The sequence below is a fragment of the Myotis yumanensis genome, unplaced genomic scaffold, assembly GCF_028538775.1.
Source record: "Myotis yumanensis isolate MYYU_CA2020_CCGP unplaced genomic scaffold, mMyoYum1.0.hap1 SCAF_7, whole genome shotgun sequence".
Classification (NCBI taxonomy): Eukaryota; Metazoa; Chordata; class Mammalia; order Chiroptera; family Vespertilionidae; genus Myotis; species Myotis yumanensis.
Window position 1 is genome coordinate 22,096,146 of NW_027223758.1, and position 24,147 is coordinate 22,120,292.

General features: G+C 39.4%; 1 protein-coding gene across 2 annotated transcripts in view; it reads left to right on the forward strand.

Moving 5' to 3' along the window:
- ESF1 (ESF1 nucleolar pre-rRNA processing protein homolog) overlaps positions 1-24,147 on the forward strand; it is a 69,387-nt gene that overhangs the window by 21,591 nt on the left and 23,649 nt on the right. For both annotated transcript variants that reach the window (XM_070419893.1, XM_070419894.1), the window contains one exon: positions 6,263-6,424. In XM_070419893.1, the coding sequence (XP_070275994.1) occupies positions 6,263-6,424 (162 nt within the window). The remainder of the gene's footprint in view (positions 1-6,262; positions 6,425-24,147) is intronic.

Here is a 24,147-nt window from a genome sequence, read left to right on the forward strand (position 1 = left end):
GCATCTGCCCGCTGGTGGTCAGTGCGCGTCATAGCAAACAGTTGAATGGTCAAACTAACGGTCTGACACTTATTATATTAGGCTTTTATTATATAGGACTAGAGGCCTAGTGCACAAAATTTGTGCACTGGTAGAGTCCCTAGCAGCTGCTGGCTGCCAGCCGGGGACTCCCCTCCCCTGGCCGCCCACCCCCTTCTCAAACTCTTGGACAAACTCCCAGTCGAGGGGACAATTTGCATACTATGATTTTATTATATAGGATTTAAATCCTGTGTTGCTATTTTATTTCCCAAGACTTTGTATCTTAAATATCCCTGACCATACATACTGTAATCTCTTGAAGATATACTCTTCCTCTCCCCAATGGACTCAACATAGAGGACGGTTATACTGTAACTGTAGAAGATGGTTATACTGATGACCTCCAAGGAACCACACCTCCTGGTACTCAAACACCTGTGTAATCCCCTCCCAAAATGACTCTGGGTTTAGTGTATGACTTGCTTTGGCAAATAGAGCATTAAGCAAGCATGAGGCAAGTAGAGGCTTGATAAGCACTTGCCCTCTTGGAACCCAGCTGTGTTGTAAAGAAAGAAGCTCAGGCTAGACTGCTGAATGGTGACAAAGAGAAGTCCTACCCTTTCACAGATCGCTGCCAAGATCCCAGATATATGGGTGAAGCCATCTTAGATCCACCAGCCAACCCATGAGCTGGTTCCTTGCTCCAAAAAGAATGCCTCATCTTTTTTCTAGATCAGCGGTTCTCAACCTGTGGGTTGCAACCCCTTTGGGGGTCGAATGACCCTTTCACAGGGGTCGCCTAAGACTTATCAGAAAACACATATATAATTACATATTGTTTTTATGATTAATCACTATGCTTTAATTATGTTCAATTTGTAACAATGAAAATACATCCTGCGTATCAGATATTTACATTATGATTCATAACAGTAGCAAAATTACAGTTATGAAGTAGCAACGAAAATAATTTTATGGTTGGGGGTCACCACAACATGAGGAACTGTATTAAAGGGTCGCGGCATTAGGAAGGTTGAGAACCACTGTTCTAGATGTTGTCATTTTAGGAGGTGAAGGTAGAACTTCTGTAGCCATCTTTTACCATGACTGGAGCTTCTGGAGAACAAAACCAGCACACTGAGAATGGGAAATTGGAGAGAAATAAAGAAAACCTGAGTCTGTGACAACATCATAGAGTTGCTGAGTTAACTGTGGAGCTAGTTGACTTCTGGACTTTTTATTACATAAGATTGGATCTGCTGGTTTCAAGTGCTGTCTTTACGACATAGTGAAGCTATTATATGTTTTCTTAGCCTCTGTGCCTTTCTTTCCATAGCTATAAGATGAGAGTCATAATAGTACCTGGCTCATCATTGGAAAGATTGCAATAATATACATACAGTGCTTAGCATACTACCTCATATCATATTTTTACTTCTAAAACTTTAAGGATTAATGGCTTTTTGTGTGAAATATACGACTCATTAAGTTATTTAAAGCATGCATTTTTTTAATATATTTTTTATTAAGATATTACATGTGTCCTTATACCCATGTTACCCCCTACACACACCCCCGCTCATGCCCCCACCCACCCCTGCTGTCCGTGTCCATTGGCTAGACCTACATGCTTGCATGTAAGTCCTTTGGTTGATCTTTCCCCCTTACCCCAACCCTCCCCTACCTTCCCTCCAAGGCCCGACAGTCCAATCAATGCCTCCCCGTCTCTGGATCAGTCCTTGTTCATCAGTTTATGATGTTCATTATATTCCACAAATGAGTGAGATCATGTGGTATTTATCCTTCTCTGACAGGCTTATTTCACTTAGCATAATGTTCTCTAGTTCCCTCCATGGTATGGCAAATGGTAAGAGTTCCTTTTTCTTCTTCCTCTTCTTAAAGAATACCTTTCAGCATTTCATATAATGCTGGTTTGGTGGTGATGAACTCCTTTAGCTTTTTCTTATCTGTGAAGCTCTTTATCTGACCTTCAATTCTGAATGATAGCTTTGCTGGATAAAGTAATCTTGGTTATAGGTTCTTGCTATTCATCACTTTGAATATTTTCTTGCCACTCTCTTCTGGCCTACATGGTTTCTGTTGAGAAATCAGCTGACAGTCGTATGGGTACTCCCTTATAGGTAACTGACTTTTTTTTTCTTGCTGCTTTTTAGATTCTCTCTTTGTCTTTTGCTCTTGGCATTTTAATTATGATGTGTCTTGGTGTGGTCCTCTTTGGATTCCTTTTGTTTGGGGTTCTCTGTGCTTCCTGGACTTGGAAGTCTATTTCTTTCACCAGGTAGGGGAAGTTTTCTGTCATTATTTCTTCAAATACGTTTTCAATATCTTGCTGTCTCTCTTCTTCTGGTACCCCTATAATTCTGATATTGGTACGCTTGAAGTTGTCCCAGAGGCTCTTTACACTATCTTGGTATTTTTGGATTCTTTTTTCATTTTGCTTTTCTGGTTGGGTGTTTTTTGCTTCTTCGTATTTCACATCTTTGACTTGATTCTTGTGATCCTCTGGTCTGCTGTTGGGAGTCTGTATAATATTCTTTATTTCAGTCAGTGTATGCTTAATTTCTAGTTGGTCCTTTATCACAACATCGAGGGTCTCACTAGATTTCTTGAGGATCTCACTACATTTATTGGCGGTTTCCATAAAATTCTTGAAAAATCTTAGAACCGTGGTTTTGAACTCTATATCCAGTCGTTTGCTGTCCTCCATTTCTGTCATTTGTGACCTGTTTCTTTGTCTTCGCATTTTGTCTGCTTCCCTGTGTTGGTAGAGTGGTTTTGTGTGCTAGGTGTCCTACAGGGCCCAGTGGCTCAGCCTCCCCAGTTACCTGAGGTGGACACTCTTGGTGCACCCCCTTGTGGGCTTTGTGCACAGTCTTGTTGTAGTTATGCCTTGGTTGTTTTAGGTGTCACTGGGAGGAGTTGACCTCCAGGCCAATTGGCAGTGAGAATCAGCTGTGTCTGCAGTGGGAGAACTTCTGTGCTGAAGACACCCTTCTGGGGCAAGACCTGCTTCAGTGGGGCTTTGGTGCTCACTGAGTCTGCCCCCTGAGTGTGTTCCTTATGAATCTGAGGAGTTATAATCTGGGTGGTCCCACTCTGACCACTGGGTACACTGGCTCTTGGATCTAAGGAGGTGCTAATTAAACCTCTTCCTGAGGTTACCCAGCAGGAGCTATGAAGAGATATGCAGATTCCCCTTCCTTTTTTGGGGGTTTGGGGGTGCCCAGATGAGGCCTAGCTGTGAAGCAATGCAAGCTGCTGTGGGGCCTTGGGCCTTCTCTTGGAAGTTCTGGGTCTGCCTGGCCCAGCTGCAATTTGTTAGGTAATTGTCAGTTTGCAAAGGACCCGGGCATTCATATGCAAAAGCCTTTGCAGCAGCCTGGAAGGGGTGGGGTCTCAGAATCAACAGGGTGGAGCAAGCAGCTATGGCTGATTCTCAGCCCTGCCCTAAGGGGCCTTGAGTCTCAGTGTCCTGGTAATTGCTGCCAGCACCTCTGAGGGAAAGCCGCCTCAAGTTCCGAGTTCTGCCTGCTGCCAGACAGTCCAGCTTCTCCCCTGTATGAGCCCTGGGACCCCAGAGATTTCCCGGAACCGGAGTTCAGAGCAGTTGGGAGCTTGTGACTCCCTCCCAATTCAAAAAGACAGCCACGTCCTCAGGTGCCCGCCCCTTTCCGCGTGCGCTGGAGCCTCCTTACCTCTGCACTTCACTTTCATAGTTCCTCTGAGTCTGTGTGCCCTTCTCTTTCCTTCTAGTTGTAGAATTTCCACTTAGCCAGCCTTCCTGTGGTTCTTGATGATGACCGTTCTGTCTTTTAGTTGTATTTTTGAAGTTGTTGTCGGAGGCAGCAATTTCCAGTGTTTTTCTATGCCGCCATCTTGAGTTCCTCTCCTAAAGCATGCATTTTTCTTCAGTATTTGAATTGATTGCAAGCTTACTTGAATTTGTAATTTAGTACCTCTGTTAGATACAATAGTATATTTGAATGCCTTAAGTTATTAGATGTTCCTGGTGTTGTTTATAAGAGATCATAGGAGGGCTTCTTACTGTTACAATTAATTTGTTCACTCATTATATAGTATTAAGGCTTTCACAAAGAATTGTCCTTGAATTGGGGAAAAACAGACCTACATGAATTATCCCACATTCTAGGGCTTCAGAAAGTAAATTTTAGTACTGGAAAAAATCAATTTAAAGTAGGCCATCAGAGACTTACCACTAAAATTTCAACCTGGAAGGAGCTTGCTTCTAATTATGTTTTCAGAAGTAAGCTTTTAATAGAAAGAAATACATTGCCATTTTGTTAATGTGTTCCTGATGTTTTATCCATTGAATTACGGGATACATGACAGAATTCATTCCAACATTATTATTGTGGCACAAAGCACAAACAGAAAAAAAATGAATTTCAGCTGTTTGAGTGAAAATGTAAAAGTGTGATAGGATGGAAAGAATGTCCTGGACTATTTTTTATTCATTTAGAGAAAAAAAACTGTAAAAACATTTACTTAACCAATCTTTTTTCCATATCACCTTTTTAAAGATGTAAGGACAGTATATTGACATTGATGTTTCACAGCTAAATGCTTAGTAATGTCAGACATTTTTGTTACCATTTAGTCATAGCTCATAGAAAAGAGGGTCTTCCTTTTGCTACTTCTAAATTTTTCTTTACTGGGACATTTAGTCCATTCAGTAAGTCTGTATGTTTTGCATTAAACCCAGGTTCTTAATTTATGGTTTTGCCTTGGAGAATTACAGTGGAAATAGAGAGCAAACAAACTTTTCATGTATTGGTTTTCTTTGGTATTTGTTGCCCATGAGTTTTATACTGTTCCTTTGTATTCTAATTATTTTTATAAAATTGGGAAATGGAAATGTGAATGTTTTTTTCCACATAGGGAAATTGAGTAAACTTCTAACATTCATTTTTGTTAATGTATTAATGAGATCCTGAGAATCATCATACTTGCTCACCATCAAATCGAAAGGACTCATTATTCTTTGTTTTGGATTATAAGCAGCTTTATTTGTCTCTTCAGCCTGCACAGCTAAGTCCATGTATCAAATGTATCCCCAAAATATTTAGCCTTCTTTTATTGACCATAACATTTTGGTGGATGGTGGAGAACATAAAAGAAGGATAAAATGCCATCCCTGCTGTTTTGCTTATAGGGAACATAAATTTGAGGATGTTACATGACTACAGAATTATTTTTAGATATGAATTTTAATAAAAAGTGATATTCCCAAATGCTATGACAGTACTAACTTATATTGCAACATATTTTTATTATAAATAAGACATACGTTTTTAATTCAATTCATTTAATATTAAGAAGGTTAAGTCTGTCATGGCTGGTGTAGTTCACTGCTTGAGCATCAACCCATGTACCAGGAAGTCATGGTTCGATTCCCTCAGGGCACATGCCCGGGTTGTGGGCTCAATCCCCAGTAGGGGGCTTGCAGGAGGCAGCCGATCAATGGTTCTCTCTCATTATTGATGTTTCTATCTCTCTTCCTCTCCTTTCCTCTCTCTGAATCTATAAAGAAAAAAAAAGAAGTTTGTCTAGTTTTGATATTCTATTATGTTTGATAGCATTTTACCTGAGGTTGCTGGATTGACTGAGATTTAAACATTGGAGTTAGGTGTGAATTATTTCTGTACTAGAGGCCCAGGGCACAAATTCATGCATGGGTGGGGTCCCTCAGCCTGGCAGGTGACCAGGGCTAATGGGGGCCATCTCACCCATTCCCGATCAGGGCCAGCCGGGGGGAGGGCCCGTGGGGGTTGGCCGGCCACGGGAGGTTGGCTGTGGGAGCGCACTGACCCCCAGGGGCAGCTCCTGCATTGAGCGTCTGCCCCCTGGTGGTCAGAACCCGTCATAGCTACTGGTCGGTCATCCAGTTGTCTGGTCATAACTGTTGCTTAGGCTTTTATATATAGAGATATAGATATTTTTTTTTAAATATATTTTATTGATTTTTTTACAAAGAGGAAGGGAGAGGGATAGAGAATTAGAAACATCGATGAGAGAGAAACATCGACCAGCTGCCTCCTGCACACTCCCTACTGGGGATGTGCCCGCAACCAAGGTACATGCCCTTGACTGGAATCGAACCCGGGACCCTTCAGTCCACAGGCCAACGCTCTATCCACTGAGCCAAACCGGTCAGGGCTAGAGATATAGATATTAAATGAAATTGATTTTTTTTTGTTAGGTGATGCTGAAGTCAATGTAGAAGAAGATGGGAAAACAAAAAAACATCAGAAAGATGATGAAGAACAAATTGCTAAATATAGGCAACTCTTGCAAGTTATTCAAGAAAAAGAAAAGAAAAGAAAAGAAAATGATATGGAAATGGAAATTAAGTGGGTTCCAGGTAAGAATTAGATACTAACTAAATGTTGACTTGTTTTTCTTCATTTTAGGATGTTGAGTGCATTTTAGATGTGACAGAGAAAAAGATTAACTCCTCTTTGGAAGCATAAATTTTAAAAATATTATTTTTTAGGAATGTTTTGGAGAAGAAGTTAACATGGCATTTGCATACATCATTTAATTCTTAATTACTTAGGAATTAGTGTTTTGACTCTTGGCAACTTATTTTGATTTTACTAACTACAAATTATTCCTGTTTATTTATGAAAGTAAACCTTCCTAGGTTTGATTTCAGTATTCTCAGGATATAGAAACTTGAATCCAGGTACCATGTGTTCTGAAGTCATTAAACTTTGCCCTAGCTGGTTTGGCTCAGTGGATAGTGTGTCCTCCTGTGGACTGAAGGGTCCCAGGTTCGATTCCCGTCAAGGGCACATGACTGAGTTGTGGGCTCAATCCCCAGTAGGGGGTGTGCAGGAGGCAGCCTGTCAATGATTCTCATCATTGATGTTTCTATCTCTCTCTCCCTCTCCCTTCCCCTTTGAAATCAATAAAAAATATTTTTAATAAATAAAGTCATTAAACTTTTTTCAAAATATGTAATTCATAAGTGGGCTCTTCACCCATAACCCCACTAGACCTCAATTAATTAGTTTAGGTTTCACTAATACAAAATATGTAATACTTAGCTTTCCATCTCAGATTTGCTGTGAATAGTCAAAAAAGTATGGCTTAGTAAGTGATTTGTATAACTGCCTGAACCGTTCAACTTTTTTTAGAGTAGTACAGTACTAATTAAAATCATGTCAGCTAAACAAAGACAAAAGCTAGGATAAATGAGGATTCTTTTCTAGTGTATACAGGTTTTCAACAATCCTGGGCAAATCAGCATGTACCTTTGCAAACAATGTTGATTTTGCAGATTACTGCTTTTTACATACATGTATATCTTCTTTTTTTTTTTCCAACAAGTATAACTTGTTACTCCCACCCTCTCCAGTGGAGGAGGATTTACTATTGCCCCCCTCCTTACCAACCCACCCCCTGTTCCTCAGGGACTTGAGATAGAAGGAAGCATTGGAAAAGTTCAGGCTTGAGTTCAGAGTCCCTTGTGGACAACATTTCTCTCAAGCAGAAGCTCTTTGGAGCTTATTTTTCTACTTCTGTTTCAATTTATCAGGCCAGACCCCAAAAGCTAAAGTCTGATTGAGGTTGGGGGCAGATATTTGCATCTCTTACCCAATCCTATATGTTAAAAAAAAAAAGTGTATTTCAAAATCCTAATTATAAATTAAGAAGTAATTATTCACATTTCAAAGAATGACTAGTTTTATTTAAAATTTTGATGGCATGGGTTTCTCATAATGTGCCTTAAAAAATATTTTGAATTAAACTTCGTTTTTGCAAAATGAGATGCTCTCTTTATTAAATGAAAACCTAAGATAATTCTAATTAGTTAGAAAGTGTCCCTCCCTTGTCTCCATCCACACTCCCATTAATTTTCAGAAGGCCATAACTCACTGACCCCACACTGTTTTACCAGTAGTTAGAACACAAGGTAGAGAAAAAAATAGTAGAGTAGTAGTTTAGTCAATAACAGAACATATTGTTGAAAGTTGAAGGAGCCAAAAGTGTATCTTTTAAAACTAGGTATAATTTTAGACAAGGATTCAGCTCTTTCAGCCTCTAGATCAGCGATTCTCAACCTGTGGGTCACGACCCCTTTGGGGGTCAAACGACCCTTTCACAGGGGTAGCCTAAGGCCATCGGAAAACACATATATAATTACATATTGTTTTTGTGATTAATCACTATGCTTTAATTATGTTCAATTTGTAACAATGAAATTGGGGGTCACCACAATATGAGGTGGTGGCATTAGGAAGGTTAAGAACCACTGCTCTAGATGGAAGAATACTAACCAATAACACTATTTCTTAAAATTAAATATTCTATATTCACTTTTTTCTGTTTCTTACAGCTAGTATATTTTTGCATTGAGAATGCATAGGTTCTTTTTATTTGGGAAAAAACTTAGCATATGTTTTAATGTTTGAGAACTGAGTGACTGTTGTAGTAAAAATATTAGGATGGACATGTCTCCTGCATAGTCCTGTAGGAAAGTGGTGCTGTGTTGTAACCCATTTGTTTTCCATGTTTTGCTTTTGATGGTAAGAAAAAATAAAGTTTGGTAGCATTATCACATGAACAATGGTTGAGAGAATTCAGTTAAGTTAGCCTGAATAAGAAAAGCCTAAAAAGTGACATAATAGTTATTTTCAAGTGATTGAGGGATGATTATGTAAATGGAGATTTAATCTCCCTTTTTATCTCAGAAGTCATTGTTTTTGCCAGTGGATAAAAGTTGAAGGAAAGTAGATTTCAAAGTAATAGAAAAAGGAATTCTCTATATTTTTAGAATTGTCCAGCAAAAGAGCACAAAGCCTGCTCTAAGGGGTTGAGCACACTTTGTCAGTAAGTCTCAAAATAGGCAATACAACCATACTGCTTGGGATGTTTGTGAAGAAATGTTTTCCTTGACAGCCTTGACTTGATTATTATAAGAAACGTTGAATTCTATCTTTAAAGTAAAGTATGTTGTAATTATAGCTTAATTCTAATCTTTGAACTTATGAATGAAGATATTTTAAATGGACAGATTTTTAATTGAGGTATTTGGTTGACTGAGAAAGATTTAAAATTAACTTGATTGAGAAGTTTTATAGCAATATTTCAGAGTTAAATTGAATGGACCAGATCTAACCTTTGTCTTTATTAACATGGTTATGTAGTGCAAATACCAAAAAGTGATATTTACACTTATATCTGTAACTGGAAAATTTAAGCAATAGTTTTCCTGGGATAACCTCCCTTGGTCATGATGTATATATTTCTAGACTCAGTTTAGTAATGTTTTGTGAACGATTTTGCACCTGTGTTAATGAGGAATATTTGCCTGCAGTTTTCATTTCTTATAGAGTTGTTAGTTTTTGATATTAGGATAATGCTGACCTCATGAGATGAATTAAGAGCTGTTCCCTCTTCTATTTAATGTCATATAAAATGTTTTGAAATGTAAAAAACATTATCTATAATTCCATTACCCTGATTCAGCCACTGAATGATTGGATAGGTTGTGGTTTAATTGATCATTTCTCTATTGTTGAATATTTAATTATATTTCTAACCTTTCACTATAGTAGAATTATGGCATTGAAAAGAAATGTGACCTAAGGCCATTACCAATTCCAAACCCACAAATATCAGTACTTTCTTAGATCTCTTCACTTTCATTACCAGCCAAATAATTGGCTTACTATTTTAGGGATTTTTACTTTTAAAAACAATTTTTTAACAAAGACGCTTTTCTTTTTCTCCCCCGTTTTAAAAATGTCTCTGCTTGGAGAACTAGTAGAGACCACAAAGAGAAGCTAATGCTGGCAGTCAGGCTCACTTACTAGTTACGTGACTTCCTCGCTCACATAGCAACTTTGCATATGCTGTGGATCAACCTGTGGTTCTCTCACAAGCTGTTAAAACTACCAGTGTCAAAACTCATATTTTAAATCTCAGATGCCAAGCATCTAAGATGTTATAAATAATCTATAGCCTTTTCCGTATTTTGAAGTATTTTCATAGGATACCTTCCCAGAAATAGAATTGGATTTTACCAGTTTATAAAGTCTTCAACAATGAATAAAAGTGCCAATTCCATGGAATTGTCATCAACATTGTGTATATATTTTTTACTCTTAGGTGAGTGGAGGAAAATTGATATTCTGCTGTACACTGCATTTTTAAGTCTTTTACTTGAATACTTTGGTGTGTTTTTCTTAATCCTTGGACCCAAGGACATGCCCATTGATTTTAGAGATAGGGAAAGGAAAGGAGGGTAGGGGGAGGGAGGGAGAAGTCGATGTGAGAAACATCGAACTCTCGCCTCTCATACCAGAAATTGAACCTGCAACCCAGGTATGTGCCCTGACCAGGAATTAAACCCCAGCCTCCCCAGCCTTTTGGTGTACAGTATGATGCTCCAACCAATTGAGCCATACCAGCCTGAGCTAACTGTAGTATTTTTGAAGGCCCCATATAGGGTTTTATTGTTACCTGTGAGTCCTTGGCATGTACTTACATGCATCTGTGTTTGTGAATGTAAAGGGTTTTTTACTTATTAGACTTGTTAGTTGAGACAAATGAGCTAATCTTGCAGAACTTCAGTTTACTTATTTGGAAAATGGGACTAATAATACCTTTCTTAATTTGAGTATTTATAAAGGTACCTTATAAGCTACAGAGTATTATTCACATCATATGTATATTTTGTTGGAATTATATCTTAAGAAATACATGTTCCTGGTAATACCATAATTACCCTGAACCTCACGACTTTTTTGTGATGTTACATTTCAGTAAGTCACACAATGTCAGTGTGAGATTACACTGTATCATTTATTGGTTTTTCTGCAGCTTGAATTTCCAAAATATTAAACTCTTCAGAAAAATAAGTACTCTTAATCACTAACACTTGCTGGAATATGGTTTGTTGGTTTGGTTTTTAAGAGGAATTATAGTTTAACCAGGGTTGGGGAACCTTTTTTTCTGCCCAGGGCCATTTGGATATTGTTATAACATCATTTATGGGCCATTCAAAATTATCAACTAAAAAATTAGCCTGCTATATTTGCTCAAACATTTAACTCACCCTTAGTGAGGGCCTTATAGTTGTATAGCCTATCATTTTACATTAGGCTATACAAGTATAGTAACATCAGGAGTTTCATTCCTTAAGGGTAAATATTAAGGGAGGCAGATAACAGGTGTATGGGTGTAACAACCAGAATGAAGTACAGTACTCTTTCTCTTGATAGTCTAGTTATGAAAATGTGATAATACAACCTTATTAATTGGGATTGTAAATAAGTAATGTTGAATTGTAAGATTTTTAAAGAAAGTGTAATTCATTATTTTAATGCAGAGTAATATTTTTCATCTCAATGTATTGTTAAAAAGGTATCCTGACTCACTTTGATGAGTAGAGAAGGTGATGCATGCAATTAGCATAATGGGCCTTTATCAGTGATGTGCCTCATTAGGGAATTTGTAATCTTCTTATATAATAAAAGGCTAATATGCAAATCAACTGAATGGCCAAAAGACTGGTCACTATGACACACACTGACCACCAGGGGGCAGACGCTCAATGCAGGAGCTGCCCCTGGTGGTCAGTGCACTCTCACAGGGGGAGTGCTACTCAAGACTGGCAAGCGCAGTGGTGGTGGCGGGAGCTTCTCCCACCTCCGCAGCAGTGCTAAGGATGGCCAACTGTCTGGGAGCAGGCCTAAGACATCAGTCGGACATCCCTTGAGGGCTCTTGGACTGTGAGACGGCACAGGCCGGGCTGAGGGACCTCCCTACCAACCCCCCCTGGAGTGCATGATTTTCATTCAGCGAGCCCCTAGTTTACATATAAATGAAGCTTAATCAGTTTTATCTCATATACTAAATAACCTCCCCTATAATATAAGTTCAATTAATGTATGTAATAATTTTTTGTTATAGATAGTGAAAGCTGTATATCCAGAATATGAACAAATAATAACATTTCTTTGTTTATAATCTTAAAAGAGATAAGATAAAAATCCTCCTTTTTTCTGATTTAATACACACTGGTGAAAAAGATAGCTGGTCTTTTTTCTATTCAACATTCTTCAGTATCTCAACTTTAAATATTTGTTGAGTACCGACTATATGCCAGGAACTATTCTAGATAACATGTGAACAAAACATACAAATCCTTGACCTCATAAATCCCACTTGGAGTGCGGGAAACGAGTTAAGTCGGCTCGCGTGAATTGCGCGTACTCCGCGGGAGCCGTCTTAACTCGGTTCATATAGATTTGCGGTGGAGTGCGGGAAACGTGTAAACTCGGGCCGATTGTAACTGCGTATTACCAAATATTTGTTTGTTTGCCGTTCACAAAGATACCTACCTGCGTATGCGAACCGTTTCATACCCATTGGGGTAATAGGTATCATAAAAATCCCTGATTTTGCGCGGGAAACCTAAATAATTGCCCGCGCCATCTTATATTTTGGCGGGAAATTCACCCGACACCGGAGTGATCATATATTCTGGTGAAGAGGAAGACATGAGTCTCTCATAAGAAAAATACTTGAGCAAAGAAGAAAGGAAGTAGAGGTCAGGGAGTGAGCCCTGCAGAGGAAAGTGTGTGAGCAGAGGAACTAGCAAGTGAGTGTCCTTGAAACTGTAGCTTGCTTACCATGTTTGAAGAATAGCAAAGAGAACAGTATGACTGGAGTGAGTAAAGTTGAGAACAATCGATGAGGTCATAGAGCTAACATGGGGCCAGATCATGAAGACCTTGTAGGCCATTTTAAGTGTTCAAATTTGTTCTGTGAGTGGAATGCAAAGCTGTTGCGGTGTCTCAGCTGGCAAGTGATAAGATCTGACTTTTTTTTAATCCTCACCTGAGGATATATTGGTGTGTTTTTTTTTCTTTAATCCTTGATGATATGTATCTGTTTTTAAATTGATTTTTAGAGAAAGAGGAAGGGAGAGAGATAGAACATCAATGTGAGAGAGAAACATTGTTTGGTTGTCTCTTGTATGTGCCCCAATCAGGATCAAACCTCCTACCTAGCTATGTGCCCTGACTTGGAATCAAACCCACAACCCTTTGATGTATGGGACGATGCTCCACCTGGCCCAGGCTCCCCCCACCCCACCCCCCAGTTTTATTGAGATGTAATTTACATACATCACTGTATGAGTTTAAGTTGTACAGCATAATGGTTCTACTTAATATAGTATGATGTGATTACTTCAGTAAGTTTAGTGAGCATCTATCATCTCATATAGATATACTTATTTTTAACAGTATCACTCTGGCTGCTACCTTGAGAATAAATCTAAGTAGGAGGCAAGGACAAAGTTGGGGAGATCAGTCAAGAGGCTATTGCAATCCTGAGATAATGAAGATTGTGTGTTTGCAAGGAAACCTCAAAAGTTTTCTTTTGGTCACATGTTAAGTTTAAGATACCTATTTAGAGTTCAGGGAAGAGATCAGAGCCAGAAAGGTCAGGGCTGGAGATATAAATTTGGGAATCCTTATTATATAGGTCTCTTAAAGTGAAGAACACCAAGGGAGTGGTTATAGGAAGGGGAAAAAAAAGGTTCAAAACCAGATCCCTGCAGCATTCCAGCATTTAGAGGTTGAGGAAGTAAACAGGGACAATTATAAGGTAGCTGGGAAGAAACTACCAAAAATGCAGAAAGGAATTTAGAGTTGTGGGGTATCTAGACAGCCAAGTGAAGACAGCATTTCAATGAGAAAAGGGTCAATAATATACAAGCTAAGAATGACTATTGGATTTAGCAATACATAGAGATCATCAATGATATTGAACAGTTTGGTGGAATGGGGATGATGAGATTGGTATGGGATCAAGAGAGAATGAGAAGTGAAATTGGAGACAGCCAGTACAGATAAGTCCTTTTTCTAAGATATTTGACTACTATTAGAAAGCTGCAGGTATCATGACACTACACCCCTTAAAAAAAATACTTCAGTGTGTAACTTCCAAAAACAAAGACATTCTTCTACATGAACACAATGCCCTTACCACACTAAGATAATTTAATATTGATAAGTCAGATTTCTCACTCATTCCAACAGTATTTTTTATAATTCTTTCCTGATGCAGGATCACTCACTTCTAAAATATCTACAGTAGTTGGCTTACAGAATACCCAACAATCTGGATTTCTCTAATTGTTACCTCACAATTCATGTAGAAACTTTTTGGCAAGAATTCTCCACAAGAGATGTATACTTCCCATTGCATCATATCAGGAGGCATTTAAAGTTCATTATCCCATTATTTGTGCTGTTAACTCTGCTCATTCCATTAAGGTAGTGTTGGACAGATTTTTCCATTGTAAAGGCACATTTTTTCCCTTTGTAATGATGTGGGGTGTGTGAATATTCTGTTTCCCAACATTTTACCTGGTTAGCCTTCATTGGTGATCTGCTTGACTATTACATTGTTGGTTGCAAAATGCTGATTTTCTACTTCTATCATTCCTTCTACATTTATTAGCTAGCATTTCTAACTAGTGCTGGTAGAGCTTCCTCTAGCTAATGGAGCTTTCTTCCCACTCTTTTTAAGTTACTATAGACTCATAGATTGACAGATCTTGAGTTTTTCTATAATGGATCACAGAGGAATAGGAAGGAAGCTAGAAGGGAAAGTGAGATCAAGAGAGCATTTTTCTTTAATATGGGAAAAATAATGGCATGCTGAATGCTTCTGGGAATGATCCACCAGAGACAGGGCAGGAAATGATGCAGAGAACTGCATTCTGAAGTAGGCAAAGGGAGTTGAAATATTTTTGCACAGGTGGAGGAATTGGCCTTCAGTAGATGTGCATGGACATTTCATCCATTGTAACAGGAGAGAAGGCAGATAATGTGGTCACAGAGGGCAGTGGGTAGAAATGATGGTGGGAGCTTGTGGTACTCTTACTTGTATTTTGTTAGTGAAATAAGAAATAAAATCACAAGCTGAGAGTAGGGATAAAGGAGGAGGAAAGGATTTGAAAAAAGTAGATGAGATAATTGTCTAAGAGAGTGGCAAAGAGGGAAATTTAATAGTATTGCTGAAGAGCAATAAGGGTGCACTTGAAATTCATGGTCATGTAAAGTAAGATGAATCAACATATTTATCTTTTCTTTGGCCACATTGCTGGGGTAATACAAGCATGGAGTAAAGAGAGAGTTGGATTAAGCCAGACTAGAAGTTCTGTCAACCAAGTACGACCAAGCAAGAGTGGGGCAAGGCAGTTGAGGACAAGGGAGTGATTGTAATGATGGACCATCGTATCTGTGTTGGGTTAGGAGGGAAATGAGGGTATGCTGAGGCGAGGTATGGGGGGAAAGTGAGAAGATTGATGGATTGCAGATCCCTAGAAGAATTGTTAGCCTTGGGGTATGAGAGAGAATAAAATAGAAAGATTGGAGAAAGTGGTTGAAGAGTAGGATACAAATGAAGATTATGGTGAGATTGCAATTTTTGGTAATGACATGTTCTAGTTATGATTCCAAGAGTGAGTTTCTGAGGATGAAGTGAGTATAGAATAAAGTAAGTCAGTGAACTGTGAGGCCCAGAATGTTGGAAGGGCCATCTGTGTGTATATTGAAATCACCAAGAATTATGACAGGGTTGGTATTGGAGAGAGCAAGCAATGAGCCAAAGCTTAGCACTTCAGTAAATGATATCTACAATAAAGAAGGATAGAAGGTGGTATAGTCTTCTACATGATGTTCAAAATTGTGGGCTTTGGGGAAGAGGGCCAGCAAGTGAACTGGAGTTGGCAGTGAGTAGCAAGAAGGACAGACTATGGGAGTGAAAAATTCACCACCTTAAAGGGGTACAGGAGAAGCAGTGTCCCCAGAAGAGAACCAGGTTTCAGTGAGACTCAAATTAGCAGGCAAATGGATATAGAGGATTTTGTTAATGGCTACTAATGACTGCTTATGACTAATGAATGTGTAGAAGTTTCATTGTTGAGGAAAGGTGGAAAATGGTCAGTATTTTTTAGGAGAAGGGATGATTTGGAAGTTGTAGACTTCTTCTGGTGACACATTTAAATATGGATAAAGGGCATAATGAAATTGGTACCGATGGTCTTTGGAGAGATCTTGTCAGCAACACCCAGTGCTGTGGATACTTACTCATTCAAAGGAGGCCTAGAAGCGAGGTTTCTTGTCTCATTCCTCAAGAGGAGTGCTTTCTTGGCTCCCACTAGTTGAGGCAGGAAGTGGGGGTGCAGCTGTTCCTTGCTCTACTTACTTACTCTTTCCTCCACTCTTTACAGTTGTAATTCTATTTTTATTCTGGTGTCTGCTCTTATGCTTTGTCCATCCTTTTCCCCTCCTTTATTCCTTCTCCATTTCTCTGTCCAGTGTCTCATTGGGAAGCTTAAACATAGACATCAATGACATGTATCTGTGGCCATTGTATTCAGAAATAAAATATTTTTGAATCAATTGTGCATTCATTTTTCTAGGCAGCCCAGTTTTAAACATTTTTAAAATATATTTTATTGATTTTTTACAGAGAGGAAGGGAGAGGGATAGAGAGTTAGAAACGTCGATGAGAGAGAAGCATCAATCAGCTGCCTCCTGCACACCCCCTACTGGGGATGTGCCTGCAACCAAGGTACATGCCCTTGACCGGAATTGAACCTGGGACTCTTCAGTCCCCAGGCCGACGCTCTATCCAGTGAGCCAAACTGGCTAGGGAAGTTTTAAACATTTTAATTTCAAACATCTCAAAACCTGTTCACTATTTACTTTTGGCTATATCTCTATTTCCATTTATTGCCAATGTATCCATTATTTGAAATATATTCACAAAAATGTTTTTTTGGTCAGAACTTTTAAAATAACCAGATGTTTAAAATTTTGAGTTGAATGTAGAGAAAAGCATTAAATGGAAAACCTGAACTTAAAATAATCTAGAAGAATTTGCAATTTGGTGATGGAGAGGAAACCAGTTTACAGTGCCCTATCATAACTTGTACGCAGCTAGTTAAGTAGCTAGAATTTTAAAACTTAGGCTTGCCCTCTTTCCTTGAAGCATCTGTAAACATGTTACCTATAAGGACTTTGTAATGTAACAAGCTGAAATTTTACTATGAAAAAAAAAAATGTTTTTTAATCACTTGTGGAATGTGTACTAAAATACTGGAAGCGGCTAGGGCTGTCTAAAAATGCTGCTAGCACGTTTTCTCCGTGCCAGTAAATTTCTCAGAATTTCCTGGATTATTTTAAAGATTATATTCTCATTAATACTAAGATTTCATTTAAAACAAGTTTTTCCAAGAAGCTTTTTTTAAAGATCCAGAGAAAAAACAGGATATCTTTATATTAGTAGTAGTTTCAAAAAGTCTTATCACTTCCATACTTAGGAAGTTTCAGGTTAATTGGTCTGCTGTTTTAGGATCCAAATTAAATATGTAAATCGATAAGAGATTCCGGGTTGAGGCATCTAGGATGATTCTGTTGGCATGATCCTGTCCTGCCTTCTCTGCACATGTATCACATCAGTTGTATTGTTTGCATCTGTTGCCACTATTTCCAGACAGTAGTGCTTTTTTACTTTGCCATGGATTGACAATCTGCCTGAAGTCAGTTTAAGAAGAGAGATTGTTTCATGTATTGTTTCCCATAGCCCACAGCTGTGCTGATTTGTTTGAAGTTGTGAATTCTTTTGTCTTGAAAGCAGAAATTTTGCCTATTCTATTTGAGGTTGTTCTGTGTCGTTATTCTATATACTAACTGCCTGACTAGCAAACTGTCATTTTTCTCACACTTGTTCCATATGTTATTGTGACAGAATTCAGTCAGCCTACTTAACTTTCAGCAGTTTCATTATTGCTGTTGTTTTTTTCCCCCAAACTGGAAAGTCTTATCTCAAATTTACTATCTTAACACATTCATTTTTCTCTAATTTTTTTCATTGTATTAACATACACCTAAAATTTACCATCTTAACCATTTTTAGTGTACAGTATTCAGTATATTCATATTGTTGGTCAACCATCACCACCATCCATCCATCTCTAGAATTCTTTTCATCTTTGCAAAACTGAATCTTTGCATCCATTAAATAATAACTCTTCATTTTCCATTCCTCCAGCTCATGCAACCACCATTCTTCTTTCTGTCTCTGTGATTTTGTACCTCATGTAAGTGGAATCATACAGTGTCTTTTGGTGACTAGCTTATTTAAGTTAGCAAAATGTCCTCAAGGTTCATCCATGCTATAGCATGTCAGAATTGCCTTTTTAAGGTTGAATAATATTTCATTGTTTATATGCCATATTTTGCTTATCAACCCAGCCATTGATGGGTTGCTTTTATGTTTTAGCTGTATGAAACATTCTTTTTTACACATTCTCTTCTACAGGTATACAGTTGATTATATTATACTAGTAGCCCAGTGCACGAAATTCGTGCACATTAAAAGGGAATTAATTGTCCTAACCGGTTTGACTCAGTGGATAGAGCATCGGCCTGCGGACTCAAGGGTCCCAGATTCTATTCCAGTCAAGGGCATGTACCTTGGTTGCAGGCACATCCCCAGTAGGGAGTGTGTGGAGAGTGTGCAGGAGGCAGCTGATCGATGTTTCTCTCTCATCGATGTTTCTAACTCTCTATATCCCTCTCCCTTCCTCTCTGTAAAAAATCAATAAAATATATTTTTTTTAAAAGGGAATTAATTAGCAGAGATATTTTAATATTGCTATTTGCACTTTCTCTATAATAGAAGTGTGAGAGATGAAAGGAAATTAGTAAAATGTATATGAAAATAATATATAAATTTATTAATAAACAGTAACAAAAGGATATAACAACAACAGAGGCATGATATAAAAACGACAAAAACATGATATAAAAACAACAGTGATGCAAACAATGACTGATAAAGTGATTCAACTTATTCTAATATCTCCCTGTACACCACATTAAGAGTGAAAACACTTTCAGAGTGCTTGACTAATTTCCCTTGTGATGAAGTACTTAGAACTTTAACTGTAACATCACATGCTCTTCAAATCGAGAGAAAGCAACATATAACTGACCATGTGCAAAAATGGGTTCAGGTAGGAATATGCCTACTTTGTGGGAAACCGTCGTCGAATCGATTTAAATGAGAGGCCAGTGTCAGATGGGAACAAATTAATTCTTGGAATCAGAACAGCCTCTCCTTCTGCAGATCCTGTTAATACATCAGCTTCGATAATGTTAGGTCGTAATCTTTTGATAATAAATCTGGTACCATTACAAAGACCCCATTTACTATTGAGATGTCTCAATAGCATGATGATTGCACCCACTTTCAATTTTAATTTATGACCCGGCATTCCCGAAGGAGTAATACTATTAAGAAATTCGATGGGAAAATTTTCCTTTTCAGCATCATCTGTAGAATCAATGGAATCATCACTCAAATATGTGTGAAAATCTCCATCAAGTATATCCAAATTTTCTTCATTTAATTTTTGAACATGCTCATTTTTTGGACAAAGAATTGCACGTTTAGATATATATTTTTAATATTATCTATAGCAGTGGCTTTCAACCTGGGCTGCACATTAGAATCACCTGGGAATCTTTTTAAAATCCTGATTCCTGGGCCTCATCCTCCTGAAATTGTTTCTTTGTTATGGGGTGGGGCCACAACATTAGTAACAAAGAAACAGAATTAAAACTTTATTGTGGAGAGCCGCTACAGTGTTTTGGACAGGTTCAAGCCTTGGACTGATGAGAGGGCACAGTCCTCTCATTGCCACGTGCAAGTCCCAGCTTGGAGGGCAGGGCCTCCCTGCACAATTATACCCAATAGCTGTAGTTGTAAGCTTGAACCTATGGTCTGAACACGTGGCCCCACATGCCTGAGTGATGTGGGCTTGATAGAGTTCAGGTGCATGTAGTTGAGTAGGATTGAAACCCAGGAGAATGTTGTAAACATCTTGATCATGCCCTTACTTTGCCTCTTGGCATCTGCTAGAAAATAAAGGCATGGCTGTGGGCATGGTCGCTGTCTCTCAGAGAAGCAGCATCCCACTGAGACTTGGCTTCATTCTCTTGTCTGTCTTTTCTAAGCCTTTCAGCCGCCCCCACTCAGGTTCACCCTTGGCTGTGCTGGTGAGGCACACTTTATAAAAATAATGCCTCCATGCTCCCAGGGCGGTTCCTGCCTCAAGCCCTGCCCTTACAGGAAACAGCTCCGGGAAACAGCTCAGGGGAGGGAGCAGCCGTTGCCAAGACAACCCCTGCAGGACTGACTTCCTTCTGCTTGGTCCGGCAATTCTGGTCATGATGAACACCACCCAGGGTTTTTATATAAGTAGATAGATCCCCATTTTTCATTCTCCTTTTTTAGTTTCATTTCCCATACTTATTTTTACATGTTTCTCAATAATCTTTATAATCAAATGCCTGCATCACATTCCATTGTGTTTCTAATTTATAAGTCATGAACCACTCCCCTAATATTATATTTTAGGCTCTTTCTGATGTTTTGCTATTGTGGATAACATAGTCTTATATTGAATTTCTGTTTTAAAAATCTATTTTTTATTGATATCAGAGAGAGTAAGGGAGAGGGAGAGAGGGATAGAAATGCCAATGATGGGAATCATAGATTGACTGCCTCCTGCACCCCCTGTATTGGAGATTAAGCCCACAACCTGGGCAAGTGCCCTGACCAGGAATCACACCATGACCTCCTGGTTCATGGTTCAATCCTCAACCACTGAGCCATACCGGCTAGGCCTATTGTATATATTTTCATCTCATTTATAATATTTCTAAAAAGTATAGTTTCATAAAAAAGGAATAAAGCACTGGTATATGCTACAAAGTGGATGAACCTTGAAAATATTCTGCTAAGTTTAACAAGCCAGTCACTAAGACCACATTTTTTATATAAAACTAGAGGCCCGGTGCACAAAAATTTGTGCACTCGGGGGCGGGGGGAAGGGGGGTCCCCCAGCCCGGCCTGTGCCCTCTTGCAGTCTGGGACCCCACGGGAGATAACGACCTGCTGGCTTAGGCCTGCTCCCGGGTGGCAGAGGGCAGGCCCAATCCCTAAGTGCAGCCCCTGGTCAGGCTCAGACCAGGGCTGATTGGGGAGTTGGGGCGCCGCTCCCTGTCATGCACAGAGCAGGGCGGATCAGGGGGTTGGGGTGCTGCACCCTGTCACACTCAGGGCAGGGCCAATGGGGAGGTTATGGCTCTACCCTGTCACACATAGAGCAAGGCCCGTGGAGGGGGGTTGGGGCGCCATCCTCTATCACCCACAGAGCAGGGCCAATCAGGGGGATGGGGCGCCACCGCTGTCACACTCGGGGCAGGGCCGATGGAGAGGTTATGGCTCTACCATGTCACACACAGAGCAGGGCTGATCAGGGGATTGGGGAGCTCCCCCCTATCAGGCACAGAGCAGGGCCCGTGGAGGGGGGGGTGGGTTGGGGCTCCGCACCCTGTCAAACACAGAGCCCCAGGGCAATCAGGGAATTGGGGAGCTCCCCCCTATCAGGCACCGAACAGGGCTGATCAGGGGGTTGGGGCGCCTTTCCCTGTCACAAACAGAGCAGGGCAGATAGGGAGGTTGTGGCCCCGCCCCCTGTCACACACAGAGCCGCAGGGCGATCAGGGGGTTTGGGCGCTGCCCCCTGTCACGCTGATCCCGGTGCCGGGAGGCATATTACCCTTTTACTATATAGAATAGAGGCCTGGTGCACGGGTGGGGGCCGGCTGGTTTGCCCTGAAGGGTGTCCTGGATCAGGGTGGGGGTCCCCACTGGGGTGCCTGGCCAGTCTGGGTGAGGGGCTGAGGGCTGTTTTCCGGGTGGCGAGTGACTGGAGCTCCCAACTGCTCCTTGTTTTCTTTTTCTTTTTTTTTTATTCTGGGCCAGCTTTAGCTCTGAGGCCTCGCTGCTGAAAACATTGATACAAAGTTTCGGTCCGGCTGGGTTTCAGTCCTGCTGGTTTCTGGGGTTTTGTTTACCTTCTTATTTGCAACATAGTACATAGTTGCTTAGAGTTGCAACTGAGAGGCCGGCAAGTGAGACGGGGAACGTTGGAGTCCGCAGCAAGCAAGCCTCATGCTCGCTTCAGTGCCTGGCTGCCGGCCGCCATCTTGGCTGACAGTTAATTTGCTTATACTCACTGATTAGCCAATGAAAAGGGTAGCGGTCGTACGCTAATTACCATGTTTCTCTTTTATTAGTATAGATATTCAGAACAGGGAAACCTATAGAGACAGGAAATAGGTTGGTAGTTGTAGGGGTGGAGGTGTGTTTTGGATTATCCTGTTGGGGAGAGAAATAAGGTTTCTTTCTGAAAAGATGAAAATGTTCTAAAAATAGACTTTGGTGATGTTTACACGTCTAAACGTACTAAAAACCATTGAATTGTATACTTTAAATAGATGGATTGTATTATATTAGATATTTTTAAATCATTTGGGACTGATTTTTTTCATTCAACATCACATTGCTGAGATTTATCTGTATTTTTTGTATCTGTAGCTCATTCATTTGACTGCTGCATACCACAGTTTGTATATGCATATTATTGGGTACACATCTGGGATGTTCTTTAGTGTTTAGTATGGTGATTTATGCTGCTATGAACATTTCTATACATCTTCTTGTATGTGTTTCAATATTGCTGGGTATTTATCAAGGAGTGTAATTGCTGGGTCATAGGATGTGTAAATGTTCAGCTTTACAAGATGAAACACTAAATTCTTTTCCAGTATGATGGTATCAGTTTACATTCCCACAAGCAGCACTTGATTTGCATTTCTCTTATCACTAATGAGTTAAAATATCTCTTCATATATATATTGGCCATAATATGTTTCCTCCTCAGTAAAATACTCAGATATCTATCTTTTGGCCATTTTTCTGTTATATTATTTGTTCTTTTTCTACTGATTTTTAGGGGTTCTTTATCTTTGATACAATTCCTTTGTCTTTTATAGGCTAGCATGTCTCTTCTATATGTAACTACACACACACACACTTTCTTGGAAGTGTTGTCTAATGAAAAATGTTCTTGATTTTAATATTATCAAATAATCTTTTTAAAATAGTTAATACTTTCTGTGTTTCCTCTAAGAAATCATTGATGAGATCAATGTTCACCTTTGTTTTCTATTAAAGGTAGAATGGTTTAAGGTTTTTGACATTTAAATCCTTGATCCATCATGAGTTGATTTTTTAAAAATATTATATAAGGGATCCAATTTCATCTTCTTCTACATGGAAAATTTTTTATATTCTGTTCCATTTATTGAATATTCTTTCCCCCAATAATTTGGCATGTCAACTCTGTCATGTACCAAAGTTTCATAACTGCATGGATCTGTTGCTTGGCTCTCTTTAGTCTGCTTGTCTGTCCCTGAACACAAAAGGGGTCCAAGCATCTATCACTACTTGAGCCAAATTAAGCAGAGACCAGGTTGAATCATATATGAACTTTTATTCCAATAATGCTGGCAGTATGGAGAGAACATCAGGTCATCCTGTAAATTCTGCTCTAATATCCCCCTACTAGCCAGCTGGTTATATATGTCTAAGGAAGAAAGGCTTACATGCAAGGTGGAGCTGGGGTGAGGGGAGGGCAAGGTAATGGCCGCAGGGTCCATGGTCCGTGTGTCTCCTTCCAGGATCTTGAAATCCAATAACAAGGTACCGTAGTTAATTTTCAGTGATATGAAAACCCAGCTCCTCCAGTCCCTGGGACTGGAGAATGGTCAGCATTCCATAGGCAAACTCCTGGAGGGGGTATGGGTCCAGGGTCTGTAAGAAAACCTCTTTTCTATAATTAATAAGGTGAATCATCTCTAAAGAACTGTGGTCCTGTTCTTGTTGCATACCCTTCCTTCCCTCTATCAGTACCACGTTTCTTAAAACTGAATGAAGAGCTCTACAGATACACACACAACCCTATCTGCACTCTAGGCCAGTTTATGTGAGGGCTCTATGAAAAAAACAAACACTACCACTAGCAACAACAACAAAATTTGAAAGAGCTGTATTTCCTCAGGAGAGAGCCGGGTTTTACTTAGAACAAGAACATAATGTTCAGAATTATATAATTGGGTTTTTACTGATGAT